Source organism: Solenopsis invicta, chromosome 13 (assembly GCF_016802725.1).
Source record: "Solenopsis invicta isolate M01_SB chromosome 13, UNIL_Sinv_3.0, whole genome shotgun sequence".
Classification (NCBI taxonomy): domain Eukaryota; kingdom Metazoa; phylum Arthropoda; class Insecta; order Hymenoptera; family Formicidae; genus Solenopsis; species Solenopsis invicta.
The window spans coordinates 6,231,956-6,254,548 of record NC_052676.1 but is presented as its reverse complement, the minus strand read 5'-3'; the positions used below and the strand labels follow the sequence as shown (position 1 = coordinate 6,254,548).

General features: G+C 33.9%; 3 protein-coding genes and 1 long non-coding RNA gene across 6 annotated transcripts in view; 2 read left to right on the top strand and 2 right to left on the bottom strand.

The window, feature by feature from the left end:
- The window catches only part of LOC105206459 (probable cytochrome P450 6a14), a 193,787-nt gene extending 176,688 nt beyond the window's left edge, over nucleotides 1–17,099 (bottom strand). Inside the window, exon 1 of the mRNA XM_039456675.1 lies at nucleotides 16,891–17,099. Coding sequence (XP_039312609.1) covers nucleotides 16,891–16,898 — 8 coding nt within the window. The 5' untranslated portion in view covers nucleotides 16,899–17,099. The remainder of the gene's footprint in view (nucleotides 1–16,890) is intronic.
- Nucleotides 319–15,921, bottom strand: LOC120359383. Its single transcript, XR_005576158.1, has 2 exons — nucleotides 15,808–15,921; nucleotides 319–804 (listed from the first exon to the last, which is right to left on the bottom strand). It is a non-coding gene; the product is annotated as an uncharacterized LOC120359383 (long non-coding RNA).
- On the top strand, nucleotides 1,776–4,102 carry LOC105201378. Its single transcript, XM_039456674.1, has one exon. The coding sequence runs from the start codon at nucleotides 3,380–3,382 to the stop codon at nucleotides 3,758–3,760; it is 381 nt and encodes a 126-aa protein (XP_039312608.1). The 5' UTR covers nucleotides 1,776–3,379; the 3' UTR covers nucleotides 3,761–4,102.
- Nucleotides 12,110–22,593, top strand: part of LOC105201379 (fibrillin-2) — a 36,605-nt gene continuing 26,121 nt past the window's right edge. Inside the window, exons 1-3 of one of the 3 annotated variants that reach the window (XM_039456668.1) lie at nucleotides 12,110–12,296; nucleotides 12,697–12,927; nucleotides 15,646–15,955. In XM_039456668.1, coding sequence (XP_039312602.1) covers nucleotides 15,813–15,955 — 143 coding nt within the window. In that variant the 5' untranslated portion in view covers nucleotides 12,110–12,296; nucleotides 12,697–12,927; nucleotides 15,646–15,812. The remainder of the gene's footprint in view (nucleotides 12,297–12,696; nucleotides 12,928–15,645; nucleotides 15,956–22,593) is intronic. The other 2 variants (XM_039456669.1, XM_026138000.2) reach the window with 2 other exon arrangements.

The following is a 22,593-nucleotide window of genomic DNA, read 5'->3' as shown; positions in this document are numbered from 1 at the left end:
TTACAATTTGTCGCCCTGTACAGATCCCTTTATCACTTGAAGATGCAGCTTCCTGCGAATCTTGCGTCTTTTTTTCTATTTTTCCCGCAATATGTCGGAAAAATCTAAAAGCCTCTCGATCACCGAAACCAATCAGCCTAACGTGAACGTCAAGTACGCATTGTGGCCAGAATGGAAAGATTCCGATTTGAACAACGAAAAATGGGAAATTCCCAAAGATGGGCCCGACGGATTATTTATGGACATACAACGTGTCACGATGCCACGATCCTTAGAACCTGAATACTGGATACGAGCGAAAGATTTGAAGCACTTGACTGTACTACCACTGTTTTAAATGTGTATTTCGAATAATGGACATTGATTCTTTAAATTAATATATATAAGTTTTAAATTAAATCAATATTACACATAATTTATATTATATTAATGTACCATTTATACATGAGTTTGGAAACGGAAATATTTCTTCAGGCTTCTCCAACAGTATTTACGACGAACGTGGAATATCCTGATCTGATCACGAACAATAAACATCTGCTGCACAGCGAGGTACTTCTTTAGATGTAACTCGACGACTTGCACATTGCTGGAGATTAGTGAACAAAAGTAGTATGAATAATAATTTTCAGTTTGTAAGATGGTTCGTGTCTTCTTTGATGAACTTGCAATATTGCGGTCAGAAGGGTTTAGAAATCAGCGGAGAAAGCTTGAATTTCGCCTGGACCGGACGCCATAGTCCCTGGTACGGTTGGATGCATGTGTATTCCATGAACACAGCTGGGAAAGGCTCGCAGCATCGACCTGTGATAAATCCAAACGGTGGATGTAACTTTCAACTCGCAATATTTCTGACGATTTACATAGACACTTTCTAAAAATCCTTTGTGCGCGTTGTTGAACTTTCGACCCATAAATCAATAATAATTTTTCAAAAAATAGGATAAGTCTATCTTCTAAACAGCTAACTAACATGTTGCTTCAATCATGTACAATTTCAATCAGTATATCAAACAATATGAATCAACATCTTCTAGGAAAGTATATCATAAGGTTACATTATATGGGATGCTGGCGTCGTATTACGGTGGACGACATCATTCCCGTGGATAAAAATGGCAGACCTCTTTTACCGTGCACGTCCAACAACTCTGAACTGTGGCCAATGCTTCTTGCCAAAGCATTGCTCAAGATTGCCTCCTTGAATTGGACCAGACATCGCGAAATTGTCGATTTACATCCAATTACTTGCCTCACAGGTGGACGTCCGTTTTCTTCATTTTATCATTTCGTACTTTCCACGAAGCAATGTAACTACTTTAATTTTTGTGATTTAAAATTTTTAATAATTACTTGGTAATTACATTGATTCTCACACGAACATCTTGTGTTGCCTCTCACGGCATTTTAATTCATCTTTTGATTTATTTCTTCAAAATCTTTCCTATTTTAATTTAAAAAATCCTATTATATTTATACTCTCCCAGGGAGATGGATTGCATCCATCGTATTAATCATAAATCAACGATCTAAAAGTTTATTTTAATCTATACCAATGTGATTATCGTTAAAACTAAAATAAATCTTTTATTGTAATGTTGAACAAAATGGCGATAAAAAAAATAAAAAACAAAACTTTTCAAATTATTTAAACTTTTGCAAGCTGTAAAAAAATTTTCAAAAATATTTAAAAAAATTCTAGTTCTATTTCATTGATACAAGTATTATGAATTTTTCAAGAAAGAAGTCGATCAGCTTAGTAATTTCCTAGAAAAGCTTGAAACAAAAGTGAAAAATGAAGATTTGAAAAAAATGCGTGAAATCTTATCAGCATTTGATCTTCTTAGAAGGAAATAATTTTAAAGAAAATATTTTTATCAATATAAATTAAAATATATCTTACATTAAAGTGTAAATAAGTAAATAAAATCCATACAACATAATTGAGTCATAAAAATGGGTATTATGGCCCATGTTCTGTACCAATTGCTTTTAAGTACTACGTTTGTAATTTCCTTAGTGCAAAAAAGCAATCATGCCTCATGCTAAGTGCACTCATAAACGTTATAAATATAATTATTACATGTTGGAATTTTAATTATACATTGTAATTATATAGAGAGACCTACATGCAAGAGAGATGGAATCACTTAGCGATAGTCTTGCTATTGCTTTATTCATTAGCAGCACAGATCTTTTTGGTTTGTGCCAACAATCTGTCATCAACTTTTGCAAAAAGATCTGTTTAATTTTTGCTGCAAATCTGCTGGAACAGAGTGTCAACAGATTCTGTTAGATTTCTAGTAGCAATTTGCCGATATCATCAGATATTATCAGACAAATATTATCAAACATAATCTATGTGAAGTCTATTGCCTTATTGGCATCAAAAATTCATAGCAGTCTCTGCGCATAACTGTTTCTTCAGATTGGCTATCAAGGTTCATTAATTTCCAGCAGCTTGTCTCGAAATTCATTATCTGCTAAGAACAAATTAATTAGTCACTGATCCTATTGGTAGTGCTAGAAATGTTCTGAAATAATATAAATTTTAATAACAGGCTGGACGTGCTTGACAATAAACGTCGCGCATCTATCGTTGCAAGACAAATGGGATTTCCTAACGAAGTATTCTGAACATTTCGAATGGACACCACAAACCGCTCACGATTACGTTCCAGGTGTGTTCATTGAATGTACGTGTCCATAACGATCTGTATAATGTTGACGTTCTTTCGATTATCGCGTTACGTTACTCCCGTTTGCATTTCTGAGTAGAAAGCTTCGCGAATGCAAATGGTGAGACAAAGAAATCTGGAGAAACTCCACAGCCACTTGCCGCCGAAGCCAAGAAACCTCAACCGATCGAACTGTTCCTCCTCTTGAGCGATACGCGAGAACTCGGAAGCGACGTGGCCGGCCTATCGCCCTGCTGCGATCAGATAATCTACGTCATCCAATCACGCGACATTCCTCTAGATCCAAGAGATGTAAGAGTATCAAGTCTCAGTTAATTCAATGACTGTCTCTCGGTAATTACCGTGATAATTCATTTTGTAGATAATAATAAAAAAAGGATGAAGTGTCTTAAAAAAAATAAAACTGTGCTGACGTACTATACAGCACAAAAATATAAAATATGCATAATGAAAGTCAGATAAATATTAAATCCAATGGATACAACTATTAAATAACATTCTACAGATCCACTTTTGTTTCCGGTATTTTTTGTTGGGATTGTAATTGGTTTCAATTTAAATTTCCTTCTAAGGTAAAACCGCCGTTAGCAAAATGGAAGTTTCATCGCTGGCTAAAATGGGCCGTTTCGCGAAATGTCATCGACCCTGCCGACTACTTCGTCCCGATACGTTACTTACGAATGATCAGTCCTCTCAAGGAGTGCAATGGAAGCGTTGTTCGTGATAAAAATGACGTTCCAGGAAACTCGATCTCTTCGAATGAGATCGAGCGGTCCGATAAATTCACCCGGAGAAGAACAAGATCTCAGAGAGTACCAGATTTGCCCACCACATCGAAAGAAGAAGCAACGGAAGACGTCAGTCGATGGCTCGACTTCAATAAAATGGCATTATGCGTAAAGGAGGTGCATCTGTTTTACAAGTTGGAGTACTTCCAGTACTCGGTTCAAATAACAGGCGACATATTAAAGACAGCCAATGACAGTCGTAAAACGGAAACAGCAAGAGAGATCGGAAAGGAGAAAACAGGTACTTCAGCTTTTATATGTACTCTCAATTAAAACAAAAATCAAACACCCAGATATACGAAGAACTTTTTACTACAACTTTTGTTTCAAAGCATAATATAATCGATATCTAATCAAATATCCAATGATTGATTAAACGCTGATTAATGCCAGCAATACAAGTTTTTTTTTCATAAGCAAAATGATGTACAATAATACATTCCATATTCCGTTCCAGTCTCAAATGTTTTTTATTTGAAAATTTACAGATACTTACAGTAGTATTGGCAGCAAGATTGTGAAGTCCAGATACAAACCTTTGTATTTGTTCTGCGATTCTCCAAAGAAGAAATTCTTCTTAGTCAATCTTTACGCCGCACCGAAGGACAACAACGTCTATTTGCATGAAAAAAATTATTTAATTCTAGAAAAGTACAATTGGTTCGTCATATCAGATTCGTCGGATCAATCGATAATTATTTCTACAACCGGTAATAAATCGACTGTTGTAGAATTGGAAGCGGGAAGACAACTTTTGCGGATTCATAGCCGTTCGGACGCCGGTCTAACGATTATTTCTTCCGACACAAATTTTTATCTTGGAGATCGAGCGACTGTGCAACAACTGATGACCACAGAATCTGACAGAATCGAGCAGAAATCGAAAATAATCAGTGACAGTCTCAGCAAAACTTATCGATCATTTGGAACAAAGGATTATTCAACAATGTTGGAGAACTTTTATCGAAGCTACATGCCTGACTTGCAATTTGCTCATCCAAGAGAAAAGAACCTTCGAACGCTAATACACTATTTCTTCATGAAAGAACAAGTTCGGATGATCAAGAAGGCTGTTCCCAATGAGGAATTCGAAGACATACTTTGCTCTTTAAGAATATTTTTTCTAAATCCGCATATTAGATCAGAATACTTAATGGTAAATCAGAAGACTCTTCGAGATCTTACGGTAAAGGAAAATTCGAAAACATGGTCTTCCACATCACTCAACCGTGAAGAATTCTCGGTTTACGATCAAGCAGCAATGACGATTCAATCTTTCTTTAAGATGGCTCTCGTAAAGAGGTATAAACAACTTCATAATCCTGAACATATTCTGTATACGCAAATTCGCGAACGACTTCTGAAGATATCTGATCTAACCAATTCATCCTTCGTAAGTCAGTTACTGAGGAACTTTATCAACCGTCACAGTAGCCTACGAGAGCTGTATCCTTGGTCTGAGGACTTTATTCACGTTCTGAATATTCAGGAACTTAAGGGAGTCCTGAGAAATATCAAGCACGAACAATGGTTCCCAATCGTCAGATTTGTCGTAAATCCCAAGTCGGCAGAAACAGTTCTTGCTGCCTTCGAATTATTAATTGATCTTCCCCGTTTTGCACTGCGCGTTTTCAACAACCAAAACTGGTGTGAAATGTCTCGTCTCACAAACCACGTGATTCCAGCTCATTATAAGCACCTTCCAGATGGTTACACGGTGTTCGCTTATGGTTGGAGCGGCGATCAGCATTTTAAAGAACTCAACTGGATGATTCGCGTGATTACTATGAAAGATAACCCAATGTTCTATCAACTGGGTGAGCACCGACCTTTGTCCTTAGAGACCAAACTACCTAATCTAAAAGTCGACGAATTAATTGGTACATACATCCCGAATCCGAGAAATTGTATTTCGCGATGGATTGTGCGAGTGACTTTGGAGGGAAGTAACCTTATTTCAATAAGGTTGACAACTTCTTACAATTTAGCAGAAATAAGAGTAAAAGTCATCGATGAAGATGATAATATTTTGATTGACGTAAACGGCGGTTCAACGGTCTTGTTACCTTTAGTGATCTTAAAGCATCACGCTAGAAAAAATGAAAATTACAAAACTGAAGATAAAAGTCCAGATGGAGCTATTGACAAAGAATTTAAAAATGCAGAGAAAAAGAAAAATTTATATTACATAGAAGCTTTTGTACTCAACAATAGTTGGCCTCTCATTGATGTCGAATGGACGATCGTGAGCCAGGCAAAGAGCGCAAGAAATATCAAAACGAAAATACAGTCTGGAAGTAAAACGTCAAGCATATCGACGATGGGGAAAGAAACGAAACAATTCGAAAGTGATAGCCAAGCTTTAAAACCACCATATTGGGTTCTTCAAGTTGTTACTGATGCTCAGGATGCTATAGAGGTATGCGTTTGTTTCAATTTAATTTAGAAAATAACCATTTTTTTTTTTTTTTTTAACGGAGGGGAAATGCGTTACCGCATATCCCAGGCCTCGGGGGAGGCCTGGTGGTTATGTCGGGCTCTCCCCCGCCAGCGACGTGCCGGCGAGGGCCTACCCACTAAAACCCCTCCGGATGTCCTGCCCTGGTCCATGACTGGGGGGGCTAGGGAACGCGTGCTGCATACTTCCGGAGCCCCCCGGACCCAGTCAGCTAGGTGGCCGACTCGTCTCGCCAGGGGCGCCTTAGCGGTAGACATCCCTGGCAGGGCTTTAAGACCTATCTGCCTTAGGTCGGGGGGGAGGGACACCGTCTCCCCCCCGCCTCTTCCCCTGTTGGTGTTTGGGGGTACAGGCCCGGGGGTCCGGCCCCCGCCGGATGGGCCTAGCTGCGCCGTATCGGTGCGAGCTTCCAAGTTGCTCTCATGGGGGGAGGGGGCATTTGCCCCACTCCCCTCGCCCCGGCAAGGCTTGGAGGGGGCCATCCCTCTTAAACGAGAGGAAGACCCTCCCCCCCGATGTCACGGAGGGTCAGCCCCGCCAGAAAGTAACCACCTGACATGTTCAAAAGTAACATTAATTTACGAAAAATTAGTAGTTTTTTATATACGAGCCCAGAATTTTAATTTTTTGCAATTTTTCATATTTTTTTTTTTAAGATTTATTTTAATAAAATAATCTGTTTTTTATATAAAAAATACGTTTGTTAGATCTGTCAAGATGAAAGCAGAGAGCAAGAAATAATATTACTGAAGGAGTCCTGGCGGTTGAAAGACCCAAGTCGACCCGAACGTGGAAAAGATTTGCGAGAAGCCTTTCTAAATGCTCACTTGATAATTGAATCTGACGCGGCTTTAAATCAAAATGGCATACAGCTGAAATTAATAAAAAACGAAGATACGGCATTTTGTTTATCGCACCCAAGGCAATATAGGACTCTAAAGTCACCGGAATCTCATTATCGTCTGCCTTTAGATCTGACAAAATACATGAAAAGAGACGAAATTGCGAAACAACCTTGGATAAAAACAAAGAGCGACGATGAGTTACTAGAAAATCAACATACCGCTATGATCGTTGACAGTCAGACAAATTATTTCAATTACTTGGAGAACCTGTCTGAGCTAATAAACAAACAACTGCAAAGATATATAAAGCATATCAGGAAGAAGGAGGAGAATTTCTGGCAAAGGAGAACATTCTCAGATGCTGCATATGAAACGAGGAGGATCTACCTTAATAATTTGATATCCGAGAGAGCAAAAGATAAAGCAAAAGGGAAAAAAATTTAAGATCTACAAAAGTAAGGTGATGTGAATTCTAATCAAAATTATATTTGATAATATTATAGTTCAATAATTAAGTAATGCGTTTAAAAATGACTATGAACTTGAACAATTTAAATAATATAAGAAGATGTAATACATCGAATTACCGACTGTTTTAATAAGAAGATACCCGGTAAGCACCGAACGAAATACTACTTCAGTAGCTGCTACTTTGAGAGCGCTGTTCAGCTTGAGAGGCACACTTGCTTCGCGTTGATGACTGCCCACGATACACCTTTTAATGACGCCTCTCTGGCCGTCCAAGAAAGAAATAACAGCGATCAGTTCATTTTTCATCGGGGACCAGTCTACGCGGTCTAGCAAGATTATTACGAAACTATGAGAAGAGACGTCTACGAGGGTGCTTCAAGACGTACAGTGAGCGCGATATACGGTCTTGAGTACTTATTGATGTACTTATCATCGAAAATATCATCGCTGTTCTAATCGGTGAACCAATAAATAAAATCACTTTCAATTTCAATGTCAAATTGACCATGATTTTCGATCTTAATTTTAATTTCTGTTGTTAAGTACAATATTAATTTTATTAAGTTTGTTTTCAAAATTTTAGTTGCAATCTAAAAAAATTTTTGTTTCAATTTAATTTTATCTTTTCTATGTTTTAGCGGAATCGTCTTCGATCTTGTATAACTTTAGGTTTGAGGCATTTCAGCTCTTAGATTCAGGTACCCGTATATCGTACACGCTATACGCTCTGACAGCTTACGCGCTGATTGCAGGTGCAGCTGCTACTGCATTCAGGATCGGCGTCAGTCCAGATAGTAATCACTGTCGATCATGTTTGTGTTAGGCGATCTTGTCTGTCGCGCAGCGAATTACAATTACGGCATATCGCTGCATCATGAGTACGTACGTACTTGCGTTGAATACTGTATCTGGGTATTTAACTTCAGAACACACGACTTGAGAACGATTTGATTCTGACTGTGCTCTAAGCATCCCGGAATTATTTTAAAAGTTTAAGACACCCAGAGATTTTTAATAAAAATTTAATAAATGTGACAATAAAAGGATTAATAAAGTGTGTAACTAACATAAAGCAGTTTTTCTTGTAATACATAAGTAATACAGAAAGTTTATCTTTCTAATTAATTTTTGATTAATTTGTCTCTTCACATTTTTGCTAAGAGTGTTTCACAATATAATATTGATCAAAATAATTAAATATATTTACTATAGATAATATGTCTATCTCAAGTTAATCCTTCACGGCTGAAGATTATGCTCAAAATTATCAAAAAAGAAAATATTGCAATTTATTCTATCATACATTATACATATGCTTTCCTAACATATAATTTATGATAAGTCAAATTACAATGTTTCTGGTGTAATCTCTCAAGTCTGTTTTTTTTTTTTTTTATTGAAGTTTGTGGTCTCCATCTGATGCATGCTCATACGTGCTACATGATGATGAGTCTTGACAAAAATGGTTTGCTATTATCTTCCGAGAGGTAGTGATCAATTAAAGTCTTGTATGTTCTGAGTAGATTTGAACTTGGATCTTTGCTCACAGAGAGCATATATACGCGTAACCCTTATACCATGATCACCATATACAGGGTAATTAATAATGAATGTCCCCACTTTTTACCATAGAAGTCTGATTTACCGACGGATATGAATTTCTAACATATTATTATATTAGAAGTTACAAATGCGTGCTCTTATGGTAAAAAGTGGGGACGTTCATTAATAATCACCCTGTATGTATAATACATAGAGAAATGATACTGGTCCCTGTATGTATAATGGCCACTCATAATATCTTCGTTATTAGACAAATTCTAGTGATTACTTATGGATTGTTAGTAGCTCACTATTATACAATGTGTGTGTTGCATTATACATTATGTGGCGCTAATATGTCAATACTTAATTACCAATGTTTATTACAAGGCATTTTTATTTTTGAACATTTCGAAACACTTTCAAAATACATTTTAGAATTAAATATACATACTCTCTTATTTTCTTTTTAACGACATTTGAGTCTACAGTACTAATTAAAACATGTTAAAATTTAAATATTGAAGCTTCTTAGATTTGTTCTTCTTTTGTAACAACAAAAAATTTTGCACGCGAATATCCAAATTTTTATCTTGAAATTAGCTTCAAAGAAAAAAATAATAAAAAAATTTAAGCATACTTCTGTTTACCACTCTTGTTCCTTTTAAAAGTCCAATATGCTATTACATTCTTATAACGTCCTAAGTAATAAATGTTTTAGAGTCTAAAATCTATTGAATAACATAAAGATTTCAATTTAAAATATTGATTATTAACAGATTTGTTGTGAACAAAATGTAATTCTTTTATTTAACAGAAAAATAAAGTTTTACCAATTTAAAAGCATTACGTATGCTTATATTCACATATGCAATGTCCACGTATACCGAGCTGATTTGCTAATCAAATTGCTGAACCCACGTGGGTGAGATACGCATCTATCGCTCCGCAAGAGACCACCTCGCCGACAGTCTTCGTCTATGCCAGAGTGCGTGGATGAGAAGGCGGATTTTACCACGCGGTACCCTCGCGTTTTATCGAGCATCTCGCGGCCTTTCGGCTCGTGCAAGTCGACTTGGCAAACCGAGTCGCGTTCAAGTACGCTATACGCGTCCCCATTAGCCGCGCATCTCTCGGTTCACTCTCCCGGTTTCTTCTCTCTTTGTATGTACAGGAGGTTCACGTACACGTTGCCGCATTGTCGCGTTCCCACCCGCATATTATTAGACCCCCGACCCCAAGGATCACGAAGAGTCGCGCTAAACGTCATCGACAATGACGATTACGTAATACCGATGGAAAGGACTGACGCACAACCGATATAGAATGTTCACGATTTTTGGTCCCATTAAAAATTTCAATTTTGTGTTGAGAAAATATTTTTAAAAATGAGCAATTAAAATTTAAATTAAACTGAAATAAAATATAATAATTTAATAAAATCTTTTAAATTAAGTATACAATTTTATGCGTACATATTATATTGCCAAATTGTATTTTATTTCTTATCATGTGCAGTGATGTGCAGTGTTTTATTAAAAATTTAGATTCTATATATCATTTTTAACATATTATAGTTGTAATACAGTCTAAATGCAACTTAAAAATTTAAATTGTATTTAAACTAGAGCACACACACATACAGTTACTTTAATTTAAATTTTACTTAAATTAAATTTTACTACAAAAATTTGAATTAAGGAATTCAAAATTTAATAATTAAAATTATATTTCTAGATTATAATTAAAATATTAATATAATTTTTATGATTATTATCATTATATTTTTAATTATTAAATTTTTAATTTCTAAATTTAAATTTTTGTAGTTTTTGCTTAAATAAAATTTAAATTATAGTAACTACTCTAGTTTAATTACAACTTAAATTTTTTAATTGTACTTAAATTATATCATAATTGTAATATGTTAAAAATAATATACTATAATATGAAATTAAAATTTTCAATAAAACACTAAATTGCATATTATTGTATATTATTAAGAATAAAGCATAATTTGGAAGTATAATATATTATATACACATACAATTGCACATTTAATCTAAAAGTTTTTATTAAATTATTTATTTAATTCATTTAATAATTTAATTTTTATTACATTATATTTGCAGTATTAGATACATATACGGTACAGACTATTGTATATCCTACTTGAACAGATTCCGGAAGTGTCGACCTATATCTGATTTCGGAGAAACTCAAAGGCCAATGTCATCCAGATTTCTCAATCGAAACCACAACCTCATTCGATAACTCTACACGAGACGTCCGCAATTATGGAAGAATGTCGAGCATTAACTAGAAAATTACGAAAATTGTGAAAGCAATTACGAACACGTGGGTAATGCTTGGAATATCTCAACCCTGCAAATCAAGACCGCTCCTTCATTCTTCATTACATAATTATTCCTGATGTAGCCGTATGCGCATAGTGTGATAAGTTATATAAGAAACAATGGAACAATGGAACAAAATACAACTACCCCGAAGAATAAAACTACTGAAAACAAGTATTTGCTGTCTAAATAAATGTTTTAGGATGGCACGAGTTGTTATACTTTTTTTTTTTTTAATTGAATTAATCCATTGGCTGATATAATCAAAATTTAATTTTATTATATAATTTGTAATTTGTAAAGAAAAACATTTTTACATTTCACACCCTTATTTTTCAGAGAGATTGAAATTAGGCAAAGAGTATTGAAAAATGTAACGGAAATATATTTGCAACAATTTTAGGAGTGTCAAAATTTTTTAAAATAAAAGAGAGGGAAAAATTTATTTCATTAATTCTTTTGATTCTGAACGAAACTCACTTCATCGCACGGTTGAGACAGATCGGTACCAATTAATAAATTGACACGAGCAAAAGAAGATTATTCCCCTGACTTCCGCCGATTTTGCGCAAATCGCATTCTTGACTGATCGATCGAGCATCGGAGCGCATCCTTTCGGAACGTATGCACGCGTGGACGCGCGCGTGTCCGTGCCTTCACACATGTGTGGTGTTAACAGCTAAGTAGAAGGGGTGGGCCCGTCTTGTTGTCGTCGTCGTCGTCGTCGTCGTCGTCGTTCATTACCATCTTAAGAGGGGGAGAACGAGATCGACACGATGTGGACCAGAGGAAGAGAAGAGAGACCGATACGGAGACAGAGAGCAAGAGATAAGGATGGTTGAAGATGTTGAAGAGAAAGAAAGAGAAAGAGAGAGAGAGAGAGAGAGAGAGAGAGAGAGCCCTCCCAGATGAGCCCTCTCCTCGAGTCCACAATCTACAGCTCCAGTCTCGCGTCGAGTCCCGTCGCGGCGCATCTTTCCGAGGTCCGTCTCCCTTGGGACCGATCTCGAGCGGGCCGAAAGATCGCTCGCTGGTCCGCCGGAAAATCGGAATTCGCGTAGGTGTTAAAAAAACTATACATATATTTCTTTACTTTAATTTTCCCCATTGGTGACATGGACTTCGACTTGAAGACTGTATGTTACTCGTTTCCTAAATATTTAAATGATATGTACTACTGTTTGTGGTAATAATGCGCGAATATCTCAAAAAGATAAAGAAAATAAATTAGAGTATGAAATAAAATTTTGCTTCGAGGGGTCTGTCGCAAGCTTCTTTCGTTAATTAGCATTTATTTAATATTTTATATTTTAAAGAGTAACATTGATAAGGCGTATGCAATCGCGGAAAACTAGAATTAAAAAGAGATTGTCAGTTTTTGATCTTTAAATGATCTTTCAAAGATTTTTTGTGGTCCTGCATACATTAGACAGGAAGAATTAAGCGTCACGTTGCCGATCGTATCATAGATCATTCGCGGCATAAGACTCGGGGATTAGATCGAGTCGGGGATTTCAATTGGGGCTTGATTTTCAGAGTGTTGACCTAAGCGAACGATTTTTTTGAGAATGATCTTTGATCGCGGCTCTCGGCTCGATCACGCGTGATCGCGCACGTCGTCGGAGACCACGTCGGACACAGTTAATCGCGATATGCGCGATCGTCAACCAGCCCACGCGTGTGTCGCAGATCTGTTAACACGAATTACATTTGCGAGCGACTCGTGTTAGTTATGGAATTATATTAAACTGCTGTTTGTTTAAACAGGTATGTCCGACAGAATTACGAGATCTTCCAAGACGTCGGGAATCCTTGCTTTATATAAAACATTTTGTTTTCTTTCCTTCTTTCAAATGGCTCAAATGAGCCTTGTTCTCGCCGAATAGAAGAAATTTGTACTATTTTGGAAAAAAAGAGAAAGCATGAGATAAAATTTTGCTTGAAGAAAGAACGGATTTTTGTTCTCTCTCGAGAGAAACGTATTTATTCTTAGTCTTTCATTCTTATTATGTAACCCAATGAATTTTTCTCGGAAATTTACGCTTCTTCGTAAAGAGGAGCTCTCAATAGGCTCGATAACGTCGTGGTGCAGACTTTACGAGCTCATTCGTTACGGTGGTAAAACGCTCAAAGCTGAAACGCTCCGCTTGAGGTCCTATCTCAATTCATTCCGCTCGTAATAAGACGTACGAACAAGGCCTATTCCTTTTTTTTTGCGGGAGTTGCTTAAGTTTATGGAACTTTAAAGATAGGCTTCAAACGCAGGTCGCGCCTTCAGCTTTATGATAACGAGTAGAAGCTGCGCGGGCGGTGCGTGAATTTGCGGGACACACGTTGTTTTAATTGAAACCTCCTTTTTCTCTTTTGCTTGAAACAGATAAATCGTTTACTCGCGTGTCAAAGAAACAAAAGAGAAAAAGGAAACGACAGAAAATATTTTTTTTTTTTTTTTTTAATGAAAAAGTGATGTCATATTTATATTTGTAAAATTTTTAGACTTTTATAGAAAAAATAAAGTCTTCGAGTCTTCGGATAATTATTTGTACCAACTATTCTGAGATAATATTATGAAGTATCAATCTTTAAGTGTAGCAGATATCGCATGTATCATACAGATAAGAGGAAATTAGAATGTTTCTAACACACTGTTAAAGTTGGATTTGTGAATTATTTTCTGTACAACAGATGTATAAATGCAATTTAGTAAAGAGACAAATTATTCGCCGCGGCAGAGCGAATTTAATCATAAATTCTCGTCTCTCGCTCGCCAAAACGCAATGGTGGATATTTATATCAGAAGATAGTTGCTTCTATCTCGTCGTACTAATTTGGCGTTTCCGGAAAGGCATCACAGTCACGAATTATCGCATATTATGTTTCTCGGCGAGAATTCACGCGACAAAATAGGAAAAGGAGAATGCATAAGTTTCATATGAAAATTTTCTTTGTAATTAACACATCCCATCCCGCGCCAATTTTATAGATGACTTGTCGTATGACCATGTCGTATGATAGTCCACGGCATTCTTGTTTGTATTTATTATATTCGTTAAATAAAATGTATATTTCATAATAGTAAAATCTGCAGAAATTATTATATAAAGTAAAAGGCTAAATATATGTTGCATCACACATCATAATTACATAAAAACTATTTTATAATTACATTTCTTTTTATAACCAAAATATCAAACGGCTGGAATGGAAAGACCAGTGTAGATTTAAATTAAAGCTTGGCAAAAATGAACATTTAGGTCGATTTTAAGCTTGAAGCTTTTTTTGTACGTCATTACTTCCCGCGCAATCCAAGCGTGCAAATTAATTAAGTAAGGGAAATAGTGCTAGTGATGAAAATCGGCCGAAATATGTATTTTATGCTGAGCTCAGGTCTAAATTGTAAAAAAAAACTAAAAAATATTTAATAGAAATTAAATTTATTTAAAAAATGTATCTTAAAAAATACTATTTGAAATAAATATTTTGTGTAGTAAATATTAAAAAAACTAATAGTGTTTAAAAATTATATATTTATTTGAAACAAAAAATTCATTTTACATTTTGATATGCCATGGATAAACTTTTTTTCCTTTATTGTTTCTGTTAATTTACTGTAAATAAATATTTTTTTTATATTAAAAAAATAATTTAGTTAAATTTTGCATATTTAAAAAAAAATTTTTTATGTTAACATATTTCTTCTTATATTTAATGAATTAATTTTTTTTTAATTTAAAAGAACAAACTATTTTCATTTAGGTTACAACATTTTAAATCAAAGAACTGTTCTTCAGAATTAAAAATTTCATAATCACTTTATGTATTTAAAAAAATATTTTTTTTTAATTTATACATATTTTTTCCAATCCAATAAATTTATTTTTACCTTAGAAAAATAATTTAGAGAAATATGTTTCTTTAAGTTTAACAAATTTTTTGCTCTGTGATTTTCACAATTATATGCTTTTTACTTTAATTTTATTATTTTTTATTTTATATTCTTAAAAAATAGTAAATAATAAATAAACAATAGAAGATACAAAAAATTTTTATTCACAATCTATCAAAATGTAAAATAAATACCTTCCCAATAAGCAGACAATATTTTATAAATGTTTTTCATCAAATTTTATTAAAAAGCCGTTAGAAAAGCATTTAAAAAATATTGTTTGCTCATTGGGCTTTACTTGGATTGTTTTAAGTAAATGTATACACAAATGTTAAAACAATTTACATTTTTATATTTATTATACACAATAATTATTTAAAACAATATTATTATGGGTATATATTTTTAAATATATATTTCAATTAGTATTTTCTATTTCAATTATTTTTCCCAACGTTGCCAGAAACCCACGCGGCATATTAAGTGATATACTTTTAACGCATTAATTAATTCCCATACAATTTAATTTTACCTTTGAAATAGAAAACAATCTTGTACAAAATAGAGCTTTATAAAAGAGCTCTAAATTGTCTTCGTAGGCGGTGGAATGATCGCGACGGCTTGGGAAAATCCTTCGAAATCGACCAAGGATCATGCGTATTAGATGCGCAAATATCGACGAAACCGCGAGTTAAAAGGATAATCCAGGATAGTGTTGAACAAAGAATTAGTTCAGAAATAGGAAGCTGCGAGTTTCTTACCCAGGATGTTCGCACCGCTGTTGCTGACGACTTGGATCGTCTTGGCATCGCAATTTGTCCAGGATGGGTTAGCAACTGGGCAACGTTATGCAACTCCAAGTCCAACCCAAGATCTAGACAACACTTTGCAATCTGTGCCACCCCTGGGGTAAGTATTCACAATAAAAATAATCGCAAAGTCGTAAAACCCTAGCGGATAAATGTTTGGCCATTTTTGATTATAATTACAGAATTTAAACTGCCAGAGAACGCATTGGACATGTACACACAAATAAAAAAAATATTATTGTATTTAAGTAAATGTTACTTGTTTCACGTATTTCGCACACACATAAATTGATAATCCGCTAGTCTGTCATAAATTCATCATAAGCACCAAATTTATTCTCTCTCAAAATATATTCTAACATTTAATACTGCAATCAAAAACAAGAAGTTAAAACAACAATTCGATTCGCTTATCATTCTGATTTTCTTTCCTAAGATTTTATAATAATCTTTGGAAGAAATTTTATAAATTCGTTTGGGAAAAAAGGATTCTTATTATCATTATTGCCATAGATGCTTACTAGCATAATTATTATTAAATTAATTGTCAACTTAATATTACAGAATTACTATTCTCATTCAACTGTGTTTGAACACCAGAAAATTTATTTTATGCGCAGTTTGATAAACTTAAAAATGTAGATAAAATTACATAAAGAAATACCAGCACTAAAATCCAGCTATGACCGAGTAAGGTTTAATTAGTTGTGTTTTCACTTATCAGTCAGTGTTCTCTTATTAAAACGTTCTTTTTTTAGCACATGATAGTGAGTTTTTTTTTTACAATTTGTGCTGAGTACATTTTAAGACTATTATCAAGAATATTTCTTATTAGATAATCGTCATTTAAAAGGAAAAGATGAGTAATCGTTTTTTTTGCAGTATAATAATATTTTTCTGTATGCATCAATTTGAATCTTATAATCGAAATGATCTAACAAATCACAAGAAATATGAATTTAAAAGATAGGTAATATTTGAAGATGAAACAGTTGTAGGCAAAAAGAACATTTGTAATGACGGAATATTACTTACTGTGGCATCCTTGACGAACCACGGCCAGTCACTTAAAAAGATTAAATCGTCCCGTGACTCTCGTAACAACCTAGCACTTATTTCGCTAACAGCGCGGATCTCTCAAGAATGATTCCGATGATTCCCTCGCACGACTATCGTCCTCGTCAGTTAAATGACGCGATAACACCTAATTGGGTTATCGAAGTGTTACGTTATACGCGGCGCGCTCAATTCTGCCTAAGTAGCGCCCATTTTTCGCAACGAGGGTCAAGTCGCGATAAAGTCTTGCACTTGCGCTATTTTCGCGGCTTGCGCGTATCCGGCTTTGCTCCGAACGTGTTTTCGCGGCCGCGCGGAAAGCTGATGGGATGATAAACGAGATTAATCGTGCGCGCACATGTCCATTGCGACCAATTAACAGTGGTATGCACGCGACGCGTCAAACATTTTTCCCCACGTGCGTGCCAAGCGCGATTTATACATCAGATTTTTCGTACGGAAGTTCCTGATGTCTTCTAAAAGATTCTATCATGTGCATTTCATTTTAGATTAGTGCAATGCGCATTAGTGCACATTAAAGCCATTTGATACACTAATCTATAGGTATAAAAATAAATTGCAAATGTCTCCAACTATAAAATACATATTTTATAGTGCAGTCCAATCAAATTCGTTAAGATTCTTGATATCATTTTTTGATATCATTTTATTCTCTTTTGGTCATTTTTCGTCCACTATAAAAAAACAATTAAGTATTTATACCACGGTATCGCACAAAATCATGATCTTAATGCGATTTAGAATACTAGAGCATTTTGTAAAATTTTGTTTATCCAATCTACAAATAAAAGTAAAAGGAAAATCTACGTAGTAATGTGATCATTACAAATTATTGAAACTTAGATCATTTATTCTGCTTTTCTGCACTCCAGTTACAAAACGTGTAAAAAAATTACTACAATATCAGGATTTTTCTATGAAAGTAAATGACAAAATTTCTACGGTCCCTAACAACTCGAATATAATAAAGCATTATAGTGGTAGTAAATATTCTCAAACAATTGTGTAAAAACTGGACAGATATAACGATTGAATATTTAGGTGAGGTGATGGAGGAGACATTGCGATTTCGGCAATCTTTTCCCATAATACCAACTAAAAGTTATTAAAATTTAAAAATTGTAAACTTCTTAAGTTTATTTTTTATTTTTTCTAATCAAAGATAAAATTTTTTATTGCAAATATCCGAAGAATAGAACAACAATTAATTTCACTTATAATAGCTCAGGCAATAACTATATTTTGCAGCAGTTTTAAATAAATTTTTTTCAAACGATTGAGTTTAAAATCTAAATCACAATTTTTTCACGAATATTTATTAGAATTTTATTAATATACGTAAAAAGTTCAATTTAATACACTATGTTATTTTCTCATCAAATTTGCAAGTATTACAAAGCGTAATGTTACATAAGAATCAAAAGGAAACAAAAATTAGAAGCAACATTTAAATGAATAAAAGAATTCTGTTCAAATTGTCAACACATGTATTCAAATGTGATAATATGTGATAATAGAATAATGTATAAAATTTTAATATTTTTGTTAATGTTTTAATGTTAATGTAACGCGTACATCCTTATACTTTCGGCATTATACTAGTGACAAGGTGCAAGAACTAAAATGGAACTATGTTTGTCGCGCCTCGACGAACAGGCGAAGGATCGTAAAACGCGTAATCAGTGAACTAGAGATAACGAGTGCCCTACAATCGTTGAACTTTGTCATTTATCATTTGTATTCCTCTAAATGTAAAGATAATGTAGTGGAGCTTATTCATATTTCGATTCTTTGCTAGTGAGATTATAATTTCTAAAACCTGTGTCGCACGGCAAAATAAGTGCAAATTAAATTGTAAATGTATCGCTTTTACATAAAGAAAACTGATCAAATAACGAATAATTAGAGTGAAGCGAATAATTCTACAGTTGTATATCGTGTTGCAAGCGGATTAATTTCTGTCTGAGCTTTGACGGGACGCGAGTTAGTGCCCATCCAGTTACGGTATATTATAAATTATAACGATGAAATTAGTAATGGAAATTAGTGTCAAAATTAGTCATGAAATTATTCCATGAAACTAGATCTGCAGATATATTCCCACGCGGATTATAACGATTTGCGCTGTTATGCAAGCATACAATCTCCTCTTTTAACTCATTGCTGTCAGATCAGCGAAATGTAAATGTGCATTTATTTAATTGGAACATTTCGATAGCTAAATTTTTAAATGTCATTTCGTGATTTTTTTCAAGTATCACAGAAAAAGATAGAAGATACAAAAAGAAAATGTTTTACTTTATTACGATGTAAAGAACTTATTAAAAGCTTTTTTATAATTTCTGAGTTAGGTTTCTTGTGAAAAATGATGTGATTTTGGTAACCCTTCAAGTCAAAAGATTTGTACTCATAATTCCATAGCTCTCACGTACCTATTTCGGATCAAATTCAATCGGCATGAATAATGAGTTGGCGATAAGTCGGATCCCCATCGGAATTGCAGCTAATTGACATTATGATATTAATAACGCTCTTAAATGTCTCCAATTAAGTAACGCTATCTAAACAATGCTTTTAATTGCCTTTGACAGTATAACCATTAATACATCTACATTAGCGAAGCACCCGTTTAACCCTTCCGGTTGCGTATGTCCCCTTTGTCGGAACGTTTAGTGGCGGTTTAATTTATTTAGAAATTAAGGAGCTATCTTTTATTAATAGTTTAAAACTTTTTAATTTAAATTACTTAAAAAATATATTCATTCAAATTTTTTAAACACGTATATGTCTTATATCAAAGTATTACTAAAATATTAAAATTTCATAGATTGCTTTTTTATTAGAGTGTCTGTTTAAAGTTGAGCTCCATTCTGTAATTCTTAAAAGATTTTGAAAGTTATTTGATGTTTTGTTTGCTCTTGATTCATATTTATTGAATTCTTGAGTACTTATTTACAAATTTACTGAGGAAGCAGTAAGTTACGAATTAAATCAAATTTGCTTACATATATTAATAAAGTTCTAATAAATATTTGTGCAAAGATTTAATTAGGGCCACACATGTTTAAAAGTAATTTATCTCAACCTGCAGTAAAAAATATGATTATCGTGATGCATAGTTACTCTTACTGTTTTAATAACATAATTATACTATTATAAACCAAATGATTTATTGTTTTGTTCTTTCAGGATATATTCACGACCAAAATTTTTTGTTGTTGTTTAGGATTGGGAAAAAGAACTCTATTTATTTATTTATTGAAAAATAGTAACATATTTATAAAATTTATTTCCATCAAATATAGAAAAATGCAGTGCATCAAAGTTGAAATTTGTTTACCTTTAAAAGTAAGAAGTTACCTTTAAAAGTAAATTTATTTTTAAGTTGCAATAAAGCAATTTAAAATTCATATTGTATTTGCTACGTTCTATGACACAACATAATTATATATTTCATTTAATTATTCAACATGACATAAACGTTTTATATAAAAATATTATAAAAATTTTATAACAATCTAGAAATAATTATTTGTATTCTTTTAAAGCAGTATAACAAAAAATTTAATTATTGCATAATATAAACTATATAATTAGTTTAATGAAAAAGTACTTGTCTTGTAAGTGTAATAAATAATAATAATATAACTTTAAATTTTTTAAAGCGATTAGTTATTACACTATGATCACACTAGTGTATCTGGATAATTTTTAAATTTCAATAACATTTAAATGTATTGTACAGCTAAGACACTTCAAATTCTTTTACACAAGATACGCAAAAATGGAGAAGACAAATGGCAATTTTATACTAATAGCAATAATTTGTCTATTATTAGCTTGAAATCATCCTTTCCTTACTTTATTTTAGTACGTATTTTAATAATAACGAAATTTGTATTTCTTCTGTAGAATTAAAAAATCTCTCTTAAATAAAAAAAAAAAACGGTTAGGTTTGTTTCAGCATTTATTCTTAAACATAGAACTGCTCTTCGAAAACGAGTCCGTCTCGCGTAAAATAATCAGCTCTATGAGAAACAAAACTGAATTAGAAAATGTCCGATAAAATTGCAAGATACGGATCGAGTAAAAATTTTATTGACACAGCAGGTGCTTCCTTATTTTCCGTGCAAGTTGCAGCAACTGCATTATCCGGTCCGATTAACGTCGCGTCGCGTCTTCAAGTTAATTAATTAACAGCGCGGAGACGGAATGCGGACGGACGGGCGCGATAAGCGGTGCTTAGGGCACCCCGGAATACGGAATGCATATTTCGCGGTTTTTACCGGCGCCGCGAGAGATGACCCGTTCACCGTCATCCGGTGCGTCTATGAGCGTATTGCGCAAGCGATTCATCATTTCGCCGAATGATGAACGATGCCTTCGCGCTGACCCCCGACGCGCCGTTCGTCGTAGTTCCGATCGTAACTGATAACGGCTGAGAGAGCCACGCGGGAATGATCGACCGCGTAATCCGCGAAAAAGAAGAGCCTTACCTGGGATGGGTGCACTGATGCGCAACCGGCGAAGAAATATCGCCAGGCATTATAATAATCGTACAATGCTATCGGAGATAACATTACCATAGCGAATCTGAAACTTCCATCTATTCTTCCTCTCTTCCTCCCTACTCCCTTTTTTTAAAGCGTCGCTCAATTTTATATGCACATAGCACGGGGAACGTTTCTTAGACGCGCGAGCGTCCGAGATCGAAATCCGTAGATAAAGGGACCACATTGCACGTCATTTGCACGATCTGCTGGAGGACAGATCCAGACGCTAACGCTGCTCTCGTTTAATGGAACAACATGGGGGTGAAAAATAGGATACAGGGTCGGTTTTAAGTCTAACAGGATCATCAATTAAAATTATCCATGGTTAGTTCGAGCTACTTAGACTGATTTAAGCCGTGTATTACGCGATGTCGGCGGCAGGAAGTGAAGAAGCAACTCCTAGGGATGTGGAGACGGTTAGCATTAGAGCCGCTATCGCAACCTTTGGCGCAACGCCGTGACGAGACGCCGCTCATATTATATCAATGTCTACTAATCCTTAATTAAAATTCAGGGTTGGGTAGTAACTAGTTAAAGAGCTAAAAGTTAATAAAGTTAAAAGTTAATAACTTCTAACTTAACTTAGTTAATTTTTAACTTTAACGAGTTGTTTTTAGAACACATTAACTTTAATTCATTAACATTTTTTCCAATTTAAAAATTTATCTATGTATAAAAAAAAAAATGTAAGAGAAAAATACTTTTTCATATAAGAAGTAAGATTTCTTTGTTACATTATACAAACTTAATTTACAAATAAAATATTAAGTTTGTTTCTTGATCCATATTATAATTGTTTAGTAATTTAATTTTAAAAAATTACGATTTTGTAATTTAATATAAAATAATGTTTTTCAAAATTAATTTTTAATTTAATTCAAGTTAATTTATTCTTAATGTAACTTTGAACTAGTTAGTTTTTCTATTCATGTAAATTTTAACATAACTAAATTAATTTTATAAACCGTTAACTTTAACTTAATTTAGTTAAAAAAATATATTAACCTACCCAATACCGTTAAAATTACAGCATGAAAGAAAGAAAAAATCAGCATTACGTAAATAAAAGTGTGTAGGCCAGTGGATGATGACCGACTCCAGTTTTCAT

Excerpts from the sequence above, each read along its gene's own strand:
- LOC105201378 (XM_039456674.1), top strand. The coding sequence starts at position 3,380 with ATGATCAGTCCTCTCAAGGAGTGCAATGGAAGCGTTGTTCGTGATAAA.